This window comes from Panthera leo, chromosome A3 (assembly GCF_018350215.1).
Source record: "Panthera leo isolate Ple1 chromosome A3, P.leo_Ple1_pat1.1, whole genome shotgun sequence".
Taxonomy (NCBI): Eukaryota; Metazoa; Chordata; class Mammalia; order Carnivora; family Felidae; genus Panthera; species Panthera leo.
In genome coordinates, this window is record NC_056681.1 from 29564434 (window position 1) to 29584606 (window position 20173).

General features: G+C 38.3%; 1 protein-coding gene across 5 annotated transcripts in view; it reads left to right on the forward strand.

The window, feature by feature from the left end:
- The window catches only part of PTPRA (protein tyrosine phosphatase receptor type A), a 159053-nt gene that overhangs the window by 75690 nt on the left and 63190 nt on the right, over positions 1-20173 (forward strand). For 3 of the 5 annotated variants that reach the window (XM_042931462.1, XM_042931459.1, XM_042931461.1), the window contains exons 2-4: positions 9189-9267; positions 9832-10173; positions 17763-17789. In XM_042931462.1, coding sequence (XP_042787396.1) covers positions 9195-9267; positions 9832-10173; positions 17763-17789 — 442 coding nt within the window. In that variant the 5' untranslated portion in view covers positions 9189-9194. Of the gene's footprint in view, positions 1-8772; positions 8971-9188; positions 9268-9831; positions 10174-17762; positions 17790-20173 lie in introns of those variants that run through there. The other 2 variants (XM_042931460.1, XM_042931458.1) reach the window with 2 other exon arrangements.

Consider the following 20173-nt stretch of genomic DNA (forward strand, 5'->3'; position numbering starts at 1 on the left):
AGGGGTATTGGGTGGGGGGATGGGCTAAATGGGTGATGGGTATTAAAGAGGACACTTGTTGGGATGAGCACTGGGTGTTCTATGTAAGTGGTTGAATCACTAAATCCTACCCCTGAAACCATTATTGTACGGTAAGTTAACTAACTTGGATTTAAATTTTAAAAAGAAAACAGTTTTTCTCTTGTCCAGGAAGATACACTTATATTTTTTTCCAGTAAACCTTTCATCTCTTTCATAGGCAAACATTGTTCTGATTTTTTTCCCACCATAGGTTAGTTTTTTAATCTTTTATTTTGAATTTTCTTTTAATTTCAATTATTTATTTTTTTAGTCATCTCTCTGCCTAATTGTGGGGCTCAAACTCACGACCCCAAGATCAAGAGTCACATGCTTTACTGACTGAGCCAGCCAGGCGCCCCTCCACTATAGATTAGTTTTGCTTGTTCTAGAACTTCACATGTATGGAATCATATGTTATATGCTCTTTTATGTAAGGCTTTTTTCACTCAGCATGATGTATTTTAGATTCATTCATGTTGTCATATCAGTAATTCTTTCCTTTCATTGCTGAGTAATATTCCATTGTGAGAACATACCACTGTTTATATAATTTCTTATTGATGGTTACCTGGATTGTTTTCAGTTTTCTGTTATTATGAATATTCTTGTACTAGTCTTTTTGTGCTCATATGTTTATATTTCTCTTGGGTAAATGTATAGGAATGGAATTACTGGATCACGAAGTAGGTATATATTTGGTTTTATAAGAAGCTGGTACCTGCAGGGGTACCTGAAGCTGCCATACAAACTGATTTTTAAAATAAAATGAAAATACAGGGCACCTGGGTGGCTCTGTCGGTTAAGTGTCCGTCCGGCTCAGGTCATGATCTCACAATTTGTGAGATAAAGTCCTGTGTTGGACTCTGCGACGACAGCATGGAGCCTGCTTAGGATTCTCTCTCTACCTCTCTCTCTGCCCCTCCTCTACTTGTGCATGCCTGTATGTGTGTGTGTGTGTACTTGCTCTCTCTCAAAATAAACATTTAAAAATAAAATAAAAATTTCACAAATAGTAGCCCATCCTAGAAACCATTCTGTGACAGGGAAAACCATTCCTACTATTAGAATGTGTGCACTGGGTTCCTGGCATTGTGCAGACTACAGCTGGCAGTTCTGGTTTCCGCCTGACATTTCATAGTACATATTTCCTTTGGATTCAAACTACTTAACCATTCATCTGTATTCGTAACCATTCATCTGTATCTGTATTCATCAAAGGCTAGACCTTCATCATAGAACCAGCTTTTAAAATCAATTCGGAGAGAGAGGTGTGGGGAAGAGATAAATTTGAGAATGTATGGGGTGTCAGTAAATCAGATATGATAGAAGGAGGTTGAGGGATTTAACAACAAAGAGGTTGTGTGTGTATGTGAGAGAGAATGAGAGGGGCAGGGGAGGGAGAGAGAAATACCAATGGTTCCCCTCCCCCATGAATTTTAATTTAATTTTTGCAAAGTTTATTTTTAAGATAGCCAAAAGGTGTCCTGTATACTGAAATAAAATGATCTCCAGAGAGCCTCCTCATTCTGTTCAAAACCAAAAGGTGTCTTGTATATTGAAATAAAATGATCTCCAGAGAGCCGCCTCATTCTGTTTAACAGGCTTCATAGTATTCCATTTTATGAATAGGCCATCATTTATTTAATCATATTTCTCTCTCCTGTTGATAAACATTTAGGTTATTTCCAATATTTTTCTATTGCAAACAGTGCTGCATTGAATATCCTTGTACATAGGGCATTTTTAAGGTATGAGTATATATATCTAAAATTCTCAATTGGAATTATGTCAAAGGGATTGTGCTTTTGCAATTCTGCTAAATATTTACAATCATATGAGAGTACCTTTTTTCTCAAATCTTTACCCCAGTACATTGTTGTTAAGTTTTTTATATTTGCCTATCTGATAAGCAAACACTGATATCATGGTGTAGCCTTAATTTGGCTTTCTCTAATCATGAGTTGAGTTTAAGCATTTTTTTATATATATAAGAGAACAGTTTCCTTTTCTGTGAATTGTCAGTTTCATATCTTTGCCCATTTTTCTTTTGGATTGGTGGTTCCCTTTTATTAATATGTAGGAATCCTTTATACATTAGGGAAATAAGACCTTTGTGAATGAGTTGGAAATATTTTTGAAGAGCTCATTCTTTAAAAATATAGAAGTAGTTGTTTTAGTGGAATGGTGGAAAAAGAAGCCAGATTGCCATGGAGACAACTCTTCCTAGAAATTTGGCTGCAAAGTAGAGTAGAGAGAATGCTAGCTGAAGGATTGATGTAGAGTCAAAAGAGTTCTCCCTTTCCTTTAAATTCTTATGTCTAAATGCTGTTGTAAGTTAAAGCGTGGAGGTGGTGGTAGGGGATCTACAGGACAGGATTCCTAATGAATTGAGATTTTTAGGAGGAACTGTAGATGAGGAGGAAATGTGTAAATATGTTGACTGGGAGTTAAGGGTGTCATGCAGTCCAGTGGCTTCTATTTTCTCAAGTGAAGGCAAAGCCAACAGCCAAGAGTGTGGGAGGAGGTGGTTGGAGAGGAGAGGAGGTTCTTTGAAATCACTGCTATGGAGAATTGGAGAGAGCTGAGGAGGGAAATATAGAAACATTGCAGAAATTGTTTGGAGTTCCATCGAAGCAGAAGTAGTATCAGCCTTATGGCTTGTTTGGTTTTCTTAAGCAGCATTTGGCAGTCCCAAATGTGGGGCTGTTGGTTGGATTAGTTTAGGATTGGACTGTTTTTGTTTTTCCCCATGTAAGTAGAATAGAACAGGGGTAGCAAAAGAATTTAGGATGTTAGCAAGGTAGTGATGGAATTGACACCAAGCTTTCTTGGGTAGAGAAGGAAATAGGACAGAAATACTAGATAGAAAATTAGAGAGAGGTTCAAGGGACCAGAAGCCTAGGTGAGGTCAGAGAACAGGTGTAGACATAAAAGAGAGGGAACTGTAAGGAATAGAGAGTGTGGTGGAGAGTGGGAAGGTAAGCCTCAGTCTGAGTTTTTCCTGGTGATGACAGAACCATTGTCAAGGCTGGCCCAAGTGGAGTAGAGATGTAAGGTTCTTGGAGTTGAGGAAGTCCAGTAATTCATAGGCTGGCCCGGATGTGAATTGTGGTGGCTGTCATCTGTGAGGATGTTGAACCATCTTCCAGGAGAATATCAGGACTGGGGGATGGGAAGAAAATTGTGAGCCACATTGCAGTCTCTTCAGTGATAAGGGAGTGCTAGCAAATTATTAGGCAAAAAAGCCCTCAAGAATGGGGACCATTAGAACAGGTTCTAGGAAGAATGGTTTGCATATGAGATCCTTGAGTGAGGAAACCTCAACTCTCCTTGGTGACATGTAGCTCTGGGATACTTGGAATAGATTTGGAGACTGGAAGAGGAAGGAAGGAAGCAAGCACAGGTATGCATGCAGTTTAGTCTGGGAGGCAGGAAGTCACAGGAATTTGCCAGAGAGACTTTATAATACAAATTTATAATATATTATAAAGTCTCTCTCTGAGAAGAATGAGGCCTTGACTGTGGTTTTCCTGGTTGTGGTCTATAGCTACACCTTGTTACCGACATGGATCTTTTTACATTAACATACCTCTCACAGCCTAGTTTACACGCACAGATCCTCTCCAACTTGCCATTCACTGTGCACTTCTTTCCCCTTGCAGCCTTTCACATGAAGTACTGTCTTTCTTCTGCAGTTTCCTTCTTTTTGATTCATATATTCATGCTCTGTAGTGAAATCCGATTTCTTTTTAAGTTAATTTGATTGGTTATTTTTTTAATTTTTATTTATGTTAGAGCATGCGTGCACTTGCATGCAAGTGGAGGGGCAGAGAGAGGGGCTACAGGATATCTATGCTGATAGTGAACGGTAAGTACAATACAAAGAAGAAAATAAAAATCATAAAGTGCCATGCTAAATGTTTATAGATTTTCCCTTCCAGTTTTATTTTCATGCATATACTTTCATACACATACATGAATCTAGTTAAGGTCATATGGTATATTCAGTTTTGATCTGTTTTTTTTAAGCTTAAAAAATGAAGGTCTTGTTCCATTTTCTTAAATTCTTTGAATTGTAACAGTATATCATCTTGAATAGCAGCAACATAGTACTTATTTCAGCTTTTTCCTATTTTCCCTGCTGTTGGATATTTGGATTGTTTCTACTTTTCCATTTAATGAATATCTCTGTATCATTTTCACCTGAGTTTCAGATAATTTACTTTTACTTAGAATAGAGCCTTGGAAGTGGGTCACAAAACAATATGGACACATTTAAGATCCTTGTATAATCTTTCTGGGAAGGCATTTGTTGTTACAGGCTATTGGCCATTCCGACCAGTGTCTGATTCCTTTTCATGAGACTCTTGCTAGCATTGAATACTTCATATAATTGATCATTTCTGATTTGGAAGGTAGAAATATTATCTCGTTATTATATTCCTTTGATTAATGGGGATGGTTAGCACTTTTTCATGTATTTTCTTAGCTGTTTTTCTCTTCTGTAAATTACCTGTTTAGGATTTTTAGGGTTTTCAAAATTGAGGTCTTCGTGTTTTCCATATTGATATGACTTCTTATTTTAACGCTTTGTCTTATTGGTGGCAATTTTCCTAGTTTATTTCCCTTAAAAAAATAGACTTTATTTTTTAGAGTAGTTTTGGGTTCATGGTAAAATTGAGCAGAAATTAGAGTTTCCCAATACTCCCTGCCCCATACATGCACAACCTCCCACGCTCGTCATCCTGCACCACATGGTACGTTTATTACAGCAAATGAATCTGCATTGACACATCGTTATCATCTTGTTTCCATTAGGATTTACTTGGTGTTGTGCATTCTGTAGGTTTGGACAAATATATAATGACATGTATTTACCATTGTATTATTATACAGAATAGTTTTACTTGAAATCCTCTGTGCTCTGCCTTTTCATTCCCTCCCTCCTTCCTAGCTCCACAGCCACTAATCTTTTTACTGTCTCCAGGGCCTTGCCTTTTTAAGAATTATGTCCTATAGTTGGAATCATACAGTATGTAGCTTTTCCAAATTGCTTTCTTTCACCTACTAATATGCATTTAAAGTTCCTTCATGTCTCTTTGTGCTTTGATAGCTCATAACCTTCTAGTGCTGCATAATATTCCGTTGTCTGGATGGAGTCCAGTTTACTTATCCATTCACCTACTGAAGGGCATCTTGGTTGCTTCCAGTTTTGGCAATTAAGAATAAAGCTGGGGCTTTATGGGGCACTTTGGTGGCTCAGTCGGTTGAGTGTCCAACTTCAGCTCAGGTCATGATCTCACAGTTTGTGAGTTCAAGCCCCATGTCAGTCTCTGTGCTTACAGCTCAGAGCCTGGAGCCTGCTTCAGATTCTGTCTTCCTCGCTCTCCGCCCCTCCCCCACTCATACTCTGTCTCTCTCTCTCTCTCAAAAATAAACATTAAAAAAAATTTTTTTTTAAAGAATAAAGCTGTTGTAAACATCTGTGTGCAGATTTTTGTGTGGACATAGTTTTAAACTTGCTTGGGTAAATAACAAGGAGCGCAATTGCTGGATCCTATGGAGAAGGTTTAGTTTTGTAAGAAACCACTAAACTGTCTTCCAGAGTGGCTGTACCACTTAGCATTTCTGCCAACAATGTATGACACTTCCTGTTGCTCCACAGGCTCACCAGTATTTGCTGTTGTCAGTACTGTGGATTTTGGCCATTCTGATAGATGTGGTGTCTCATTCTTTTAACTTGCAATTCCTTAATGACACATGTTATTGAATATCTTTTCATATGTTTATTTGCAATCTATCTTCTTCATTGAGGTGTCTAATAAGGCCTTTGGCCCATGTTTTAATTGGTTTATGTTCTTAGTTGTTCATTTTTAAGAGTTCCTATAAATTTTGGGTAACAGTCCCTTATCAGTTGTGCCTTTTGCAAATATTTTCTCCCAGCCTGTGGCTTGTCTTCTTTTTCTCTTGAGATTGTCTTTCACAGAGCAGAAGCTTTTAATTTGAATGAAGTCCAGGTTATTATTTCTTTCATAGATCGTGCCTTTAGTGTTATATCTAAAGAGTCATCACCAGGGGCGCCTGGCTGGCTCAGTCGGTTAAGTGTCCGGCTTCGGCTCAGGTCACGATCTCGCGGTCCGTGAGTTCGAGCCCCGCGTCAGGCTCTGGGCTGATGTGTCTTCTGCTCTCTCTGACCCTCCCCCGTTCATGCTCTGTCTCTCTCTGTCTCAAAAATAAATAAACTTAAAAAAAAAAAATTAAAAAAAGGGGCGCCTGGGTGGCTCAGTCTTTTGAGCGGCCGACTTCGGCTCAGGTCATGATCTCACGGTCCGTGAGTTTGAGCCCCGCGTTGGGCTCTGTGCTGACAGCTCAGAGCCTGGAGCCTGTTTCAGATTCTGTGTCTCCCTCTCTCTGACCCTCCCCCGTTCATGCTCTGTCTCTCTCTGTCTCAAAAATAAATAAACGTTAAAAAAATTAAAAAAAAAATAAAGAGTCATCACCATACCCAAGGTCATTTGACTTTCTCATATGTTATCTTCTAAGAGTTTTATAATTTGTGTTTACATTTAGGTCTGTGAGAATAAGTTTTTGTGAAAGTATAAGGTCTGTGTCCACATTTTTTTCTTGTGTATGTATGCCCAGTTGTTCTAGCACAATTTATTGAAAAGACTGTCTTCGTTCCATTGTATTGCCATTGCTCCTTTGTCAGAGGTCAGTTGACTATATTTACGTGGGTCTGTATTTGGGCTCTCTCTTCTGTTATATTGCTCTATTTTTCTATTCTTTCACCAATCCCACACTTTTTTTTAAATTTAATTTTTTAAATTTACATCCAAATTAGCATATAGTGCAACAGTGATTTCAGGAGTAGGTTCCTTAGTGCCCCTTACCCATTTAGCCCCTCCCTCCTCCCACACTCCCTCCAGTAACCCTCAGTTTGTTCTCCATATTTATGAGTCTCTTCTGTTTTGTCCCCCTCCCTGTTTTTGTATTATTTTTGTTTCCCTTCCCTTATGTTCATCTGTTTTATGTCTTAAAGTGCTCATATGAGTGAAGTCATATGATTTTTGTCTTTCTCTGACTAATTTAGCTTAGCCTAATACCCTGTAGTTCCATCCACGTAGCTGCAAATGGCAAGATTTCATTCTGTTTGATTGTCGAGTAATACTCCATTGTATATATATACCACATCTTCTTTATCCATTCATCCATCAATGGACATTTGGGCTCTTTCCATACTTTGGCTATTGTTAATAGTGCTGCTGTAAACATTGGGGTGCATATGTCCCTTCAAAATAGCACACCTGTATCCCTTGGATAGATACCTAGTAGTGCAATTTGCTGGGTTGTAGGGTGGTTCTATTTTTAATTTTTTGAGGAACCTCCATACTGTTTTCCAGAGTGGCTGCACCAGCTTGCATTCCCAACACACTGACTTGAATACTGTTGCTTTATGCTAAGTCTTGAGTCTGGTAGTGTTAGCCCTCCAAGTTTGCTCCTCTTCAGTATTGAGTTAGCTCTTCTCAGTCTTCTGCCTCTCTGTATAATCTTTAGAATTAGTTTGTCAAAATCCACGAAATAACTTGCTAGGATTTTCATTGAGATTGCATTGAGTCTGTAGACCAAGTTGGAAAGAACTGACATCTTAACAATATCGAGTCTCCCTGTTCATGAACATATTTATGATTGATTTCTTTTACATTTAGTAGCTTTTATTTTTTCTATCATCAGATATGCCATTTTACCTTTGTGGTTTCTTACGTTAGAAAATCTTTCCTCATTCTGAGCTCACATAAATGTTCATTTCTTTCCTTTTAAAATGTGTTTTTAGGGCACCTGAGTGGCTCAGTTGGTAAGTATCTGACTTCCGCTCAGGTCATATCTCATGGTTCATGAGTTCAAGTCCTGCATTGGGCAAGCTCGAGCCCTACCGCTAGTGAGTCCCACTTCTCTCTCTCCCTCCCCTTCTTTCTTTGCCTCTCGTGGGATTCTCTCTCTCCCTCTCTCTGCCTCTTGCTCACTTGTGCCCTCTCTCTCTCTCAAAAATTAAAAAAAAAAAATGTGTTTTTAAGCATTTAATTCTTCTACCCATCTGGATTTTATTTTTGGTATTTGGAATGAGGTGACAGTCTAACCTTCTCCCCCTAAATACATAGTTATTTTTCCCCCAAACCATTTCCTATCAAGAATAGACATGTACACATATATAGTAATCAGCCTTCCAGTTTGTTTTCTAACCCTTTTGTAGGAAATTGTATGCTTTCCCAATTTTAGATTATGGTCAGGTAGGAATAGTGGAGAAGTGATCAAATCTCGTATGGCTGCACCTTGGGGGAGGCATTACTAACCCCATTTCCCTACTAGGCATGTTGCTGGTACCAGAGTCAAACTCCTGAGATGTGTACAAACCACCTCCATCTCCCCACCCTTCCTCAGAGGTTCTCATGTACCCCTTGGAAAGTACCCCTTGCTTCCCTTGAGCATCACGACCATATTTAGTTACCACCAGGCTGTGAGGCTCCTGAAGATGGAATGTATGAGTGTATTGCTCCCTGGTTCTTTCCCTAGTACCTAGTTCACTGAAGGGCACAAAAATCCGAATGGACCAATGAGCCACTATTACCAGTAAGAATGTGCCACAGCCCTCTGATGCGGTTTGTGATGAAATAAAGGTTGGGAACAGCTGTATAAGGTCTGTTTCAAAGGGCATCACATTCATACAGTCACCCTACCTTCTCCAAACTTCTCATGCTGAACATGCTAAAGCTGCACATGGCAAGCATGAGAGGAGCTTTTCACGGGACTGCTGCCTGGCTCTTACCCCCGGAGATGCAGTCTGCTATGGGAATTTTTTAAAGTTCTTTGGGTGATTCTAAAGTGCAGTCAAGGTTGAGAATCATGCTTTAAAAAGTAGGTTCTTATTAAGTATTATTTGTATTGATATAATGATTCAATTAAGTGGTTGGATTTGGGGGGAAATGTGCATATCAGACTCCCAAAAGATCATTGGTCCTATGTGCACATTTTATTGCTGGGAAGACTTTACTCCACATACTCCTTTGGTGAGTATTTTGGACATGGTTAACAATAATATAGGGCCTTATCTAACATGGCTGTCTGTTTTCTAGGCCAGCATGGATTCCTGGTTCATTCTTGTTCTGCTTGGCAGTAGTCTGATACGTGTAGGTGCCAACAATGCAACCACAGGTAAGTTGTCATTTAATAAAGCTGGCATTCAAAATGGAATTTTGCTGTCACATTTAATGACCTAAAATTGGAGACCTAGGTGATATTAAAGAAAGAAAAAATACTAAAGTTTTACTTTAAAGTGATGGTATAAAGTAAATATCTTTGGAAATCTGAGTTGTAGTGAATGCTCAACATTGCTCTATATACAATATACTACTTTAAAGAAGTAGATTATATGTTCATTCCTGAAAAATTTTTTTTAAAATGTTGCTACTTAAGATTCCTGTATACTGATTCTGAGGAAATAAGTAATGAATCCAGTTTTCTTCTTCCCTTAAACAGTAGTCCTTTGGAAGTGCTAGAAAGGGCCCACCATTAGATAAAAGTGTGTGTGGGGTGGGGGGGGGGGGTTGGGGAGAGAGAGAGAGGGAGAGGTCTTTCTTTGGCCTCCTGGTGTTTAAGAGTTTATTAAGGCTTGCTGCTTTGTGCCTTACAACTTCAAGCTATCACATTCTTCATGGGTTGTTTTCTTTCTTGTGTGTGTGTGTGTGTGTGTGTGTGTGTGTGTGTGTGTGTTTATAGTTTCACCTTCAGTAAGCGTTACAAGATCTATGAAAACATCAACAACAGCATCAGTTAAAGAAGAGACCAAAACTTCAAGTCCTGCTTCTTCAGTAACTTCTCTGTCTGTGGCACCAACATTCAGCCCAAATCTAACACTGGGACCCACCTATGTAACCACTGTCAATTCTTCAGACTCTGACAATGGGACCACAAGAACAGCAAGCACGGATTCTGTAGTCACTACAATTTCACCTAATGGAACGTGGCTTCCAGATAACCAGCTCACAGATGCCAGCACAGAACCTTGGGAGGGGAACTCCAGCACCGCGGCAACCACCCCAGAAACTTTCCCTCCTTCAGGTACTAGAGATGGTTTCTATTTGTTTTTTCTTTTTCTCTTTGAAGTTCCTCACCATTTTATTGTTTTGTGTTTTCTAGCTATAAGATTTCTTGAAATAATAAACATTGCAAACTAATGTTAGCAGATATAGAGAATTCTTAGGAATATCTGGCTAACATAGAGTTAAGAGGAAAGAAGAGATATTCCGGAGGCTCTCCTGCTTTGCCTGACATTCCGGTTAGACCAGGGAGGCTTAAGTGTCAAAGGTGGAGGAAAAAGTTTGAAAATACAAGAGAAAGGGGAGCTAACTGATAATTCGAGAAGCTAAAGATGAAAGGGTGCAGAAGCTGCGTGACACGATTAGCCTTGAACAGAAGGGACCCTTGGAGATCATGGGAAGGCGAATGGGTCTGGACATGCATAACAGATATAGGATAGGAATCCACAGGCTAGGGGTGGAGTTAGAGGAGCTCAGGAAACAGTTAAGTTGCAGTGCCAGTTTGCTCAGGGCGTCAGCCCTGCCCACTTCTTTCCTTCAGTTCATCACTAGTTGATTTGCAAGTGGCACCAGAAATAGAATCAGCCTTGAGTCAGAAACCAGGTCGGGTAGGGCAAGTTTCTGACCCCTTTGAGCCTCAGTCAGGGTCCTGGTCTATAAGAGAGAAGGGGTCCCTCAGATGGCTTCTGTGAAGAGTAAAGGAAATTGTCCCCCGACAGCTGTGTAACTGTCATTCCTTTCCTAGCAAAAATCACTGTTCCCTCTGTTTTGTTTTGTTTGAATGTTTATTTTTGAGAGAGAGAGAGAGAGAAAAGAGACAGAGCTGGGGAGGGACAGGGAGAGAAGGAGACAGAGAATCCCAAGCAGTCTCTGCACTGTGTGTGCAGAGCCCACTGTGGGGCTCCAACTCACAAACCATGAGATCATGGTCTGAGCCAAAATCAAGGGTCAGATGCTTAACCGACTGAGCCATCCAGGTGCCTTTTTTTTTTTTTTTTTTTTAAAGTAGGCTTCATGTCCAATGTGCAGCCCAACATGTAGCTTGAACTGAAATCAAGAGTCAGACTCTTATCCAACCGAGCCACTCAGGCGCCCCGTTGTTCCCTTTTCTGTGGTCTCACCCCTTTGGTTCATATTTCTTCCCTGTTAGATGGTGAGGGCCCCTAGATTAGAATCACGTCTGGCTCATGGAGAGCATTCAGAAAGTATTTGCTGAATTGAATCTCATTCGGTTACTACACATGACATTTTTTAGCTAGACTGTGTAACCCAGACCCTGCACTTGCCTGCTTTAATCCCTTGTTTTCCACTGGAAAGGCTATGCAGCACTTGCAGTTACGAGCAGTCTGGTGAGCCACGCTACCTGAGTTTGGATCCCATCTCTGCTGTACACTGGCTGTGTGACCGTAGGCAGGTTTATTTCACCTCTGTACCTTAGTTCCTTCATCTGTAAAATGAGAACAAGTGATAGTAATAATACTTCCCTTGCTCAGGAACTAGTAGGATTAAATGAGTTGATACAGGGAAAGCATTTACAGTGCACACCTGCACACGGGAGGCACTATTTTTAAGCGGTAGGCATTGTACTAAGAGTTTTACGGAGGTATCCTATGAATCCCATGAGGTGGGTTCTGTTTTCTGTTTTGCAGGTGAAGGAGTTTTACAATGATGAAACTAACTCCAGGAGTGTTTTTCAAAGTAAAGGTCGTGACCAATTCATGACATCATTTTCAGTGGGCCATCCTGAGTGATTTGTTTCTTTGTTTTTTAAGTGGATGGTCCTGTTCCATTTTCTGTTCTTTTTATGTAATGTGTATTATTTTGTGAAACTTTAATTTCAGTTATACAGAAGCACATACTGAGTAACAGTGTAAAAGATATTTCTTGCTGTGAGTTATGGCTGTTGCTTAGGGAGGGAAGACGAAATAACGTATGAAATAACTCGTATGAACTGAATGAGTGGGAAAGGTGAGCCAGTAACCCATGCCTGGCTGACTCTGCAGCCTGTGTTCCTCGCTTCTGTCTTCATTTAACTGTTCTGTGAGATGACTGGATAATTCTCTCCTTTTCATAGATGCTTTAATGTAAGACTATAGAGGTTAAGTGATTTGTCTTAGATCTCAGAGCCAGCAGGTAGCAAGTTAGGCCTATTTCTCACTCTTGTGGTCTTTCCACTCTGCTGTTAAGGAAACGAATTTTCCATAATCTGCCTTAGGTCCAAATTATGCCACACCTAAGAAACCAGTTATTATACAGTTAACACATTTCATGTCTCAGGAGAGACTGAGGCTACATTTCACTGGTGACTTTTTCAAGATGAGTAAAACTCAAGGAAACCTTTATGGTACATCAGGATGTCACAGTCTGAACCCCTCATCCTTCTCATCACTACCCTCTTACCAGTCCTCCCATAATCGTTACTTAATAATTTTTGGTTAAATCAGTATTTAAGGCTTTATCTTACTATAACTGTGATGTTATTCCCTGCTGAGCTATAGGTGTAATGTGATCATTTTTCTTTTCTTGTACACTTTTTTTCCTGGATTTTATAATTGCCTTATGTTTCTGTTTTAGTTTTCTTTTTGCCTATCGCCAGCCAGTTCTTCTCATACTTTCCATAGACTCTCGATATAGTTTCAACAAAGTCAGATCTGTCAGGTAATCTGTTTTTTGTTTTTTGTTTTTTCCTACAGATTTTCCTCCTGAGTCCTCCATTGTCTTACTCAAATCTGGGCTTGATCGTCAGGGCTGCTGCCTAGGTGTTGGTCTGGGATTTCCCTTCTCTTTTATTTTGTGAATTCCTTTGTTTCCTGGCTTCTATATTGACATCTTTGTTGGATTACTCCATCATAGGGTAGAACATATCCTCCAGTAGCCTCCTGAGAGAGAGGTCCAAGGGAGGTACATTGCATGAGACCTTACGTGTCTAAAAATGGCTATAGGGCTGCGTATAGAATTTGAGGATGTATTTGTTTTCCCCAGAATGTCTAAAACATTGCCCTGACTCCTCATTTCCAGGCATGGAGGAGTCTACTGCTATCCTGATTCTTAATCACACTTTGTGTGTTTTGGGAAGATCATTCCTTTATCATTCATGTCCTGAAATTTTACAGAAATGTGTCTTGATGTGTATCTTTTTCATTCATTATGTTGGGTGCTTGATAGGGTTTTTGGAGCCTTGGTTCTTGATTCTGGAAATTTTTGGTTCTTCAGTTCGGGAGATTTTTCTTATATTTGGAAATTTTCTTCCATTGTCCATTTTCTCTGTTTTCTTCTTCTAAAATTCCTATTATTTAGATATTAGACATATCCTAGATTAATTCTTTAATCTTTTACATTTTTCTCTCCCATTGATCTTTGCTTTGAATCTCTGTTCTTTTCCTTTTTAAAATAAGCAAGTATGTATATATTCCTTTTTCTTGTGTTTATAACACAAATTATACACATATGGATTGTGTACATTTCTGCACATTGCTTTTTTCCATTAGCCTGTCATGCTTGTTCTATATTACAGTAAAGAACTGCTTCATTGTATGGATATACCTTAACATATTTATCTGTCTTCCCTATCAGTGTTCGTTAAGGTTGTTTTCAGAGTACTCTTAGAAACAGTACAATTTGTCATTTCAAGCATACACGAGAATATTGGTAGGATAAATTATTTTAAGTGTCCATTTGTAAATTGGTGGATATTGCCAGCTTTTCCTCTGTTGGGAAATTTATTCCTATAAATAGTGTGTAAGAGTGCCTGTTTTCCTTTGCTGTCTTTAGTGCCGTAAATTATCAAACTTTTGGATCTGTGCCAGTCTAACAGGTGAAAATTAGCATCTCAAGTGTAGCTTTAATTTGCATTTCATTGAGTGAGGTTGAGCATCTTTCCATATTTGGAAAGATCACTTGTATTTCTTTTTCTAAGAACTCTGTTGGTATCCTTTGCCCGTTTTTCTTATTAGAATGTTAGGCTTTTCTGACTCACTTATAGAAGCTCTTTAATGTTAGGGAAACCCTGGGGCACCTGGCTCAGTCAGTTAACAGTCAGACTTCCACTCAGGTCATTATCTCGCGGTTCGTGGGTTCAAGCCCTGCTTCGGGCTCTCTGCTGACAGCTTGGAGCCTGGAGCCTGCTTTGGATTCTATGTCTCCCTCTCTCTCTGTCCCTCCCCTGCTTGCGCGTGTACACGCTCTCTCTCTCTCAAAAATAAACAACCATTTAAAAAATTGTATTAAATGTTAGGGAAACTTTGTGTACCTGTGATAAAGTTGCAAATATTTTCCCCCAGTTGCTCATCTAGTTTTTCTGCATTGCAGAAGCTATCATAAGCAATTTCAAATTTTTTTAATTAAAAAATTTGTCAGTTTATTTTAACTAAATATTTTCTAGGTATTAGATCATATATAGGAAGGCTTTCCTTACTCCAGTATTACAAAATAGTTCTCCTTATGTTTTCTCCTAGAGTTATGGTTTCTTTCTTCTGTATATGTACATTTGTGTGCATGCAGGTGTGTGCATAAATCTTTGATCGATCTAAAATGTATTCTGATGTGAAGTGTGAACTATGGATCTGTTTTTTCCCCAAATGGTTAATGACTTGTCCCAATACCTTTTTTTCTAAATATTTATTTATTTATTTATTTAGAGAGAGAGAGAGACATAGAGAACACGAGAGGGAGGGGCACAGAGAGAGAGAGAGAGAGAGGAAGAGACTCCCAGGCAGCCTCTGTGCTGTCAGCTCAGAGCTGTACTAGGTGTTCATCACAAACTGTGATATCGTGACCTGAGCTGAACTCAGGAGTCAGAAGCTTAACTCACTGAGCCACCCAGACGCCCCTGTCCCAATACCTTTTTTTTTTTTTTAGCTTTTTTTTTTTTATGTTTATTTATTTTTGAGAGAGACAGAGACTGAGCGTGAGCAGGAGAGGGGCACAGAGATAGAGGGAGACCTAGAATCCAAAGCAGGCTCCAGGCTCTGAGCTGTCAGCACAGAGCATCACATGGGGCTCAAACCCACGAACCATGAGATCATGACCTAAGCCAAAGTCGGACGCTTAACCGATTAAGCCACCCAGGCATGCCCCCCCTCCCCACCCCCCCACCCCGCCCGCCTCTTTTTGTTTCTTAGTTTGGTGTTTTTTTATGTCAGTACCCTTTAATGAATAATGTTTTTTTCCTCACTGATTCAAAATGCCACCTTATCATATATTGAATTCTGATATCTGATGTGTATTTAGGTTCTCATTTGTTATATGAGTTCGATTTCTTGGCATTTTTATTTTCTATTAATCGTTTTCTCTGTCCAGAAACCCCACCGTTCTGTTCTCTGTACAGAACCCCACCGTTTTAATAATTGTAACTAAAATAATCAGTATTTGATAAAGTGAGTCATCCCTTGTTAATCTTATTTTTCAGAATTTTGCTAGCAATTCTTGATTATTTTTCTTTATGAACATTAGAATCAACTTATATAGCAGGAGAAAAGTTTCTATTGATCATGTCACATTTATAGATTAACAGGGACAATTGACGTCTTCAAGTCTATCTAAGAATGCAGTGTATTCCATTTGCTGAATTCTTACTTTGTATTTCTTGGCAGTGTTAAAGTTTTTGCCACTGATGTTGCACATGTTTTGTTCAGCTCATTTCTAGATATTTCAGAGGGGTTCTTTGTTACTTTGGTGTTTTGCTTTGTTTGTTGTTAGTATAAATGGAGTATTTTCTTCCACTGTGTCCTCTAACTGGCTGCTGTCGGGGCTGTGAAGGCTTCTGCTACTGTCATTATTTTTACTGTCATTTTTGACATACATCATTATTTTAGTTTTGAGTATACTACATAAAGCTGTTGGGTTTTGTAGGTATATTTTATCCTGATCATCTTAATAAATTTCCTCAATGTTTGGAGTGCCTGGATGGCTCAGTTGGTTAAGCGCCCAACTCTTGATTTCGGCTCAGGTCATGATCTCACGGTTTGTGAGTTTGAGCCCCACATTGGACTCTGCACTGACAGTGTGGAGCCTGTTTGGGATTCTTTCTCTCTCTGTCTCTCCCTCCCTTCCTCTGTCTCTTTCTCTCACTCTTTCTCAAAGTGAATAAGTAAACTTAAAAAAATAAATTTCCTCAGTGTTTGACATAATTTTCTTCAATTATCATGCCTTCAAATTAGTCTTTCTTTTTGTCTTTAAATGATTTGATGAGTATCTTCAGAACAAGGTTAGAAAACAATGGTAAAAGTCAGCCTTGTCTTGTACCTGACTCTCAAGGATGCTTTTAGTGGTTTTCCATTAATACGGCGCTGACTCTTGGGTTGAGATATAAACATATTTATCATGTTTAGGATTTATTAATTTATTCCTGTTTTGAAGAGCATATATGTCAAATTTTGCCAGTTGCCTGTTCAGCATCAATGAGCAAGATCTTTCTGATTTTTTCCCTCTTTTTATAATACGCTATGGTGAATCATTTTAATAGATTTCCTAACTTTATTCACATTTCTGCAAAAAAAATCATACTAGGTCATGTTGTATTTTTCTTGAATGAACTGTAGCAATTTGTTTGATATTACTTTATTTGGGATTTTTCCATTGATAATTTGTAAGTTATTTCTAAATTAAATTGGTTTATATCTTTCCTTTATATGTGTGCTGTTTTTTAATTTTAATTGTATGTGTGCTATTTTCGATAACTTTTAGTTGTCAGTGTTTTGTTTTGCTTCACAGAAATCATTGAACTTAACCTAGAAAATTGTGCATCTCATTCATGTTTTCAAAATTACTTGAATGGGTTTGAAGAAAAGTCATCTCTTAAGATTAATTTCCTACATAGTGTTAATATTTGTTATCTTACATACTTGTGTCCATTTTCATGCTTAAGTTGGCTAACCATTTATCTGTTTCACAGTTTGTTGCTTTTTTCCTTCCAAAGAGTGGGGTTTTTTTTTTCAGTTTTTATTTTTCAGTTTTTATTTCATTAATTTCTTTTCAATTCTTACTCTTTCTTTTTGCTTTTCTTAGATTTATTTTGTGCTCTTTCTTTCTTCCTGAGTTGAATGCTTGACTTGTTTACAGTCTTCCCAGTTAATTAATATATTTAATACTATGAATTTTTGTAAGCACAGCTTCAGCCATATCCCATAAGTGTTCCTGTGGGTAGTTATATTAGTTATGGTGCATTCTAAATATTCTGATAAAGACAGACCAAAATTCAGTGACTTAAGTAGACAAAACTTTGAAAAAGTTTTCTCTGTTAGTATATAGAATTTGGTCTACACTGGTTAGATTTTATTACCTGTTGCCATTTTAAGTCCTTTATATTTTTAACTTAATTTTGCCCTGTTGTATTTCATGAATGACCTAAAAGACATAAAGGCCTGTAATACAGTTATGTTTGTATTTCTCTTTGCCTTCTTATAGGTGCTGCGTTGCCTTTGTGCTCTGAGAGGACAAACCACTGGTTAAAGTTTAGTGGGTCTGGGCAATCTTGTTTCCCATTTGTTGGAGGGTACCTCATTCTAGCTCCAACATACATAAAGAAAGAGCTGATTTTGTCTTAACTTAGGTTGAATAGTAATGTTTTTCTTTAATTTGAGTGAATGTTTCTATTTTTCACTTACTACACAGGTAATTCTGACTCGAAGGACAGAAGAGGTGAGCCAGTCACCTTATGTCTGTTGTCCCTTTTACAGTGTACGGTATTCATCATGTTTCCTCTGCTCAGTCTTGGTAACCTTGTGCATCTGTACGGTTGTGTGTTTACTTTCCCTTAAATTGTTTCCATATTAACCTCGTTCACAAGAGTAACGGAAACAAGTATTCATTATGTTTTCAAGTACAGATTATGGATTCTAACAGTTATGATATCTTTTAGATCTTTTAACAAGTAATAAAACAGCTGTATCTTATTTTATCATATCACCTTGCTAATATCACCTTTTGGTGATATTAAGCCATTATTTCTACACCAGAGCTAATTCCTAATGTCTAGTCCATAATTGCCTATAAACATCCTAGTTTTTTGTGTTGTTTTCCCTAGTCTATAAAGCATCGACCCTTTGTCATTTTGTATGGATTTTATGGGTTTTCACCCTCTAGCGTGACATCCCTGTGACTGGAGATGCTGTGTCAGTGGTCTAAGCAGGACTGCCGGATCCCTGGTCACCAGAGAACAGATATGGGAGCACTCGTGTGCAGTGACACATTTTGCTTAGGAGAGTAGTAAGACTGTCATCAGAGGGTGTAAGAGAAAGAGATCATCCAAAATCTAAGGAATGATCATCACATTTGAGTTTCGAAATATTAATCTGTGAACCAGTTTTTCTCATATGTCACCTACTTTATTAAATGAGACTTCTTGAGGCTTTTTGTTTTCTTACTCTGTTATTTAACCATGCACAATTTTTCCTGCATAATTAAGTAATGGAACATTTGAAGGCTTATGAATTCCCACTAAGTAGAAAGCATCTGAATCAGAAAACTAGATATATAACCCTTTATGTGTTGTCCATCTGCCAATGTATTTGGTGAGGATTAGTGAGGTGTTATACTGTGCACACATGTCTTTTGATTATCCAGCTCTCACTTTCTTAAACTCAGGAACTGGATTCTATTAAGTAGTGTCTTTGCTATTCACATTTGCTTACTAGATTTTCACTATCAGATGTAGAACTTAACAGATTTATGTTGCAATAGATAATTATATTTGCTCCTTAAAACTCTTTTAACCAATCCGAAAAGTCCAAGTGGTGTAAGCTTGAAGACTAAACATATAGCTCTCTGATTTCTTCCTCTACATAGTGTGTATTTTCTTAATATTTAGCCTTTCCTTGCCCCCCGGTATTATCCCTGTTTTACCTAGGTAACAAATAAAGATTTGAGTAGTTTTAATATTATGATTAAAAAGAAATAAAATTACCTTGATTATCTAGATTATTGCTAATTGTGACATTATTTATATGTACTAGCCCATATCCTTTTTAAGTGAAAAAAATAATTTTATATAATTGCTTTTGACCAAACAGGAAAATGAAGACATATACATATTCTCAGCAATATCTAAAGCCCCAAATGTAATGACACTTTTACCAGAGCAGATCTTTAGAAGTATTTCTATAAATTTTGATATCACATTCTAATTGTAAAGCCAAGTGCTTTCTGAGAAATGAGGCAAATTTTTAAAAAATATTTGCATCATAATGGGTTTGCTAAGCGAAGTATGTCATATGCAGATGAATTAAATTACCAGCTTTTCTGCACTGGTCTCTGGGATGGGGTGCTTTTGAACAGCAGTGGCTGGTGTTTTAATTGTCAAAACAGAAAGGAATAAAAAGAGAGGAAGGGAGGCAGGCAGCTTTGCTTCCTTTCTTTTGAAGTCTAAGAAACTGGTTGTTTTCTCATGTGTATTTTTTTTTTAATGTATCCCTCATTATTTAGTAGTACTAGCTTTTTTTCTGATTATGGTAAAAATATACTTCCTATCAAATTTGCCATTCTTACTGTGTTCAGTGGAATTAAGACATTGTCGTGCAACCATCACCACCATCCATCTCCAGAAGTTTTTAATCATCCCATACTGAAACATCCCAAATTAAACACTAACTCCTCGGGGCACCTGGGTGGCTCAGTCAGTTGAGCGTCCAACTTCGGCTCAGGTCATGATCTCACAGTTCGTGGGTTCAAGCCCCGCATCAGGCTCTGTGCTGACTGCTTGCTCAGAGCCTGGAGCCTGCTTCAGATTCTGTTTCCTTCTCTCTCTGCCCCTCCCCCGCTCACCTTTGTCTCACTCTGTTTCTCAAAAATAAATGTAGAAAAAAAATTTTTTAAACAAAAACCGCTAACTCCCCGTTTCTCCCTTCCCCCAGCCCCTGGTAACCACTACTATATTTTCTGTCTCTATAAATTTGTCTATTGTAGATACCTAATTTAAGTGGAATCATAGCAATATTTTTCCTTTTGTAACCAGCTTTTCTTTTAAAACATTCGTACTGGTGTTAATTTGGGTGGTTTGTGTAATATATAGTAATGCATTAAGTGCA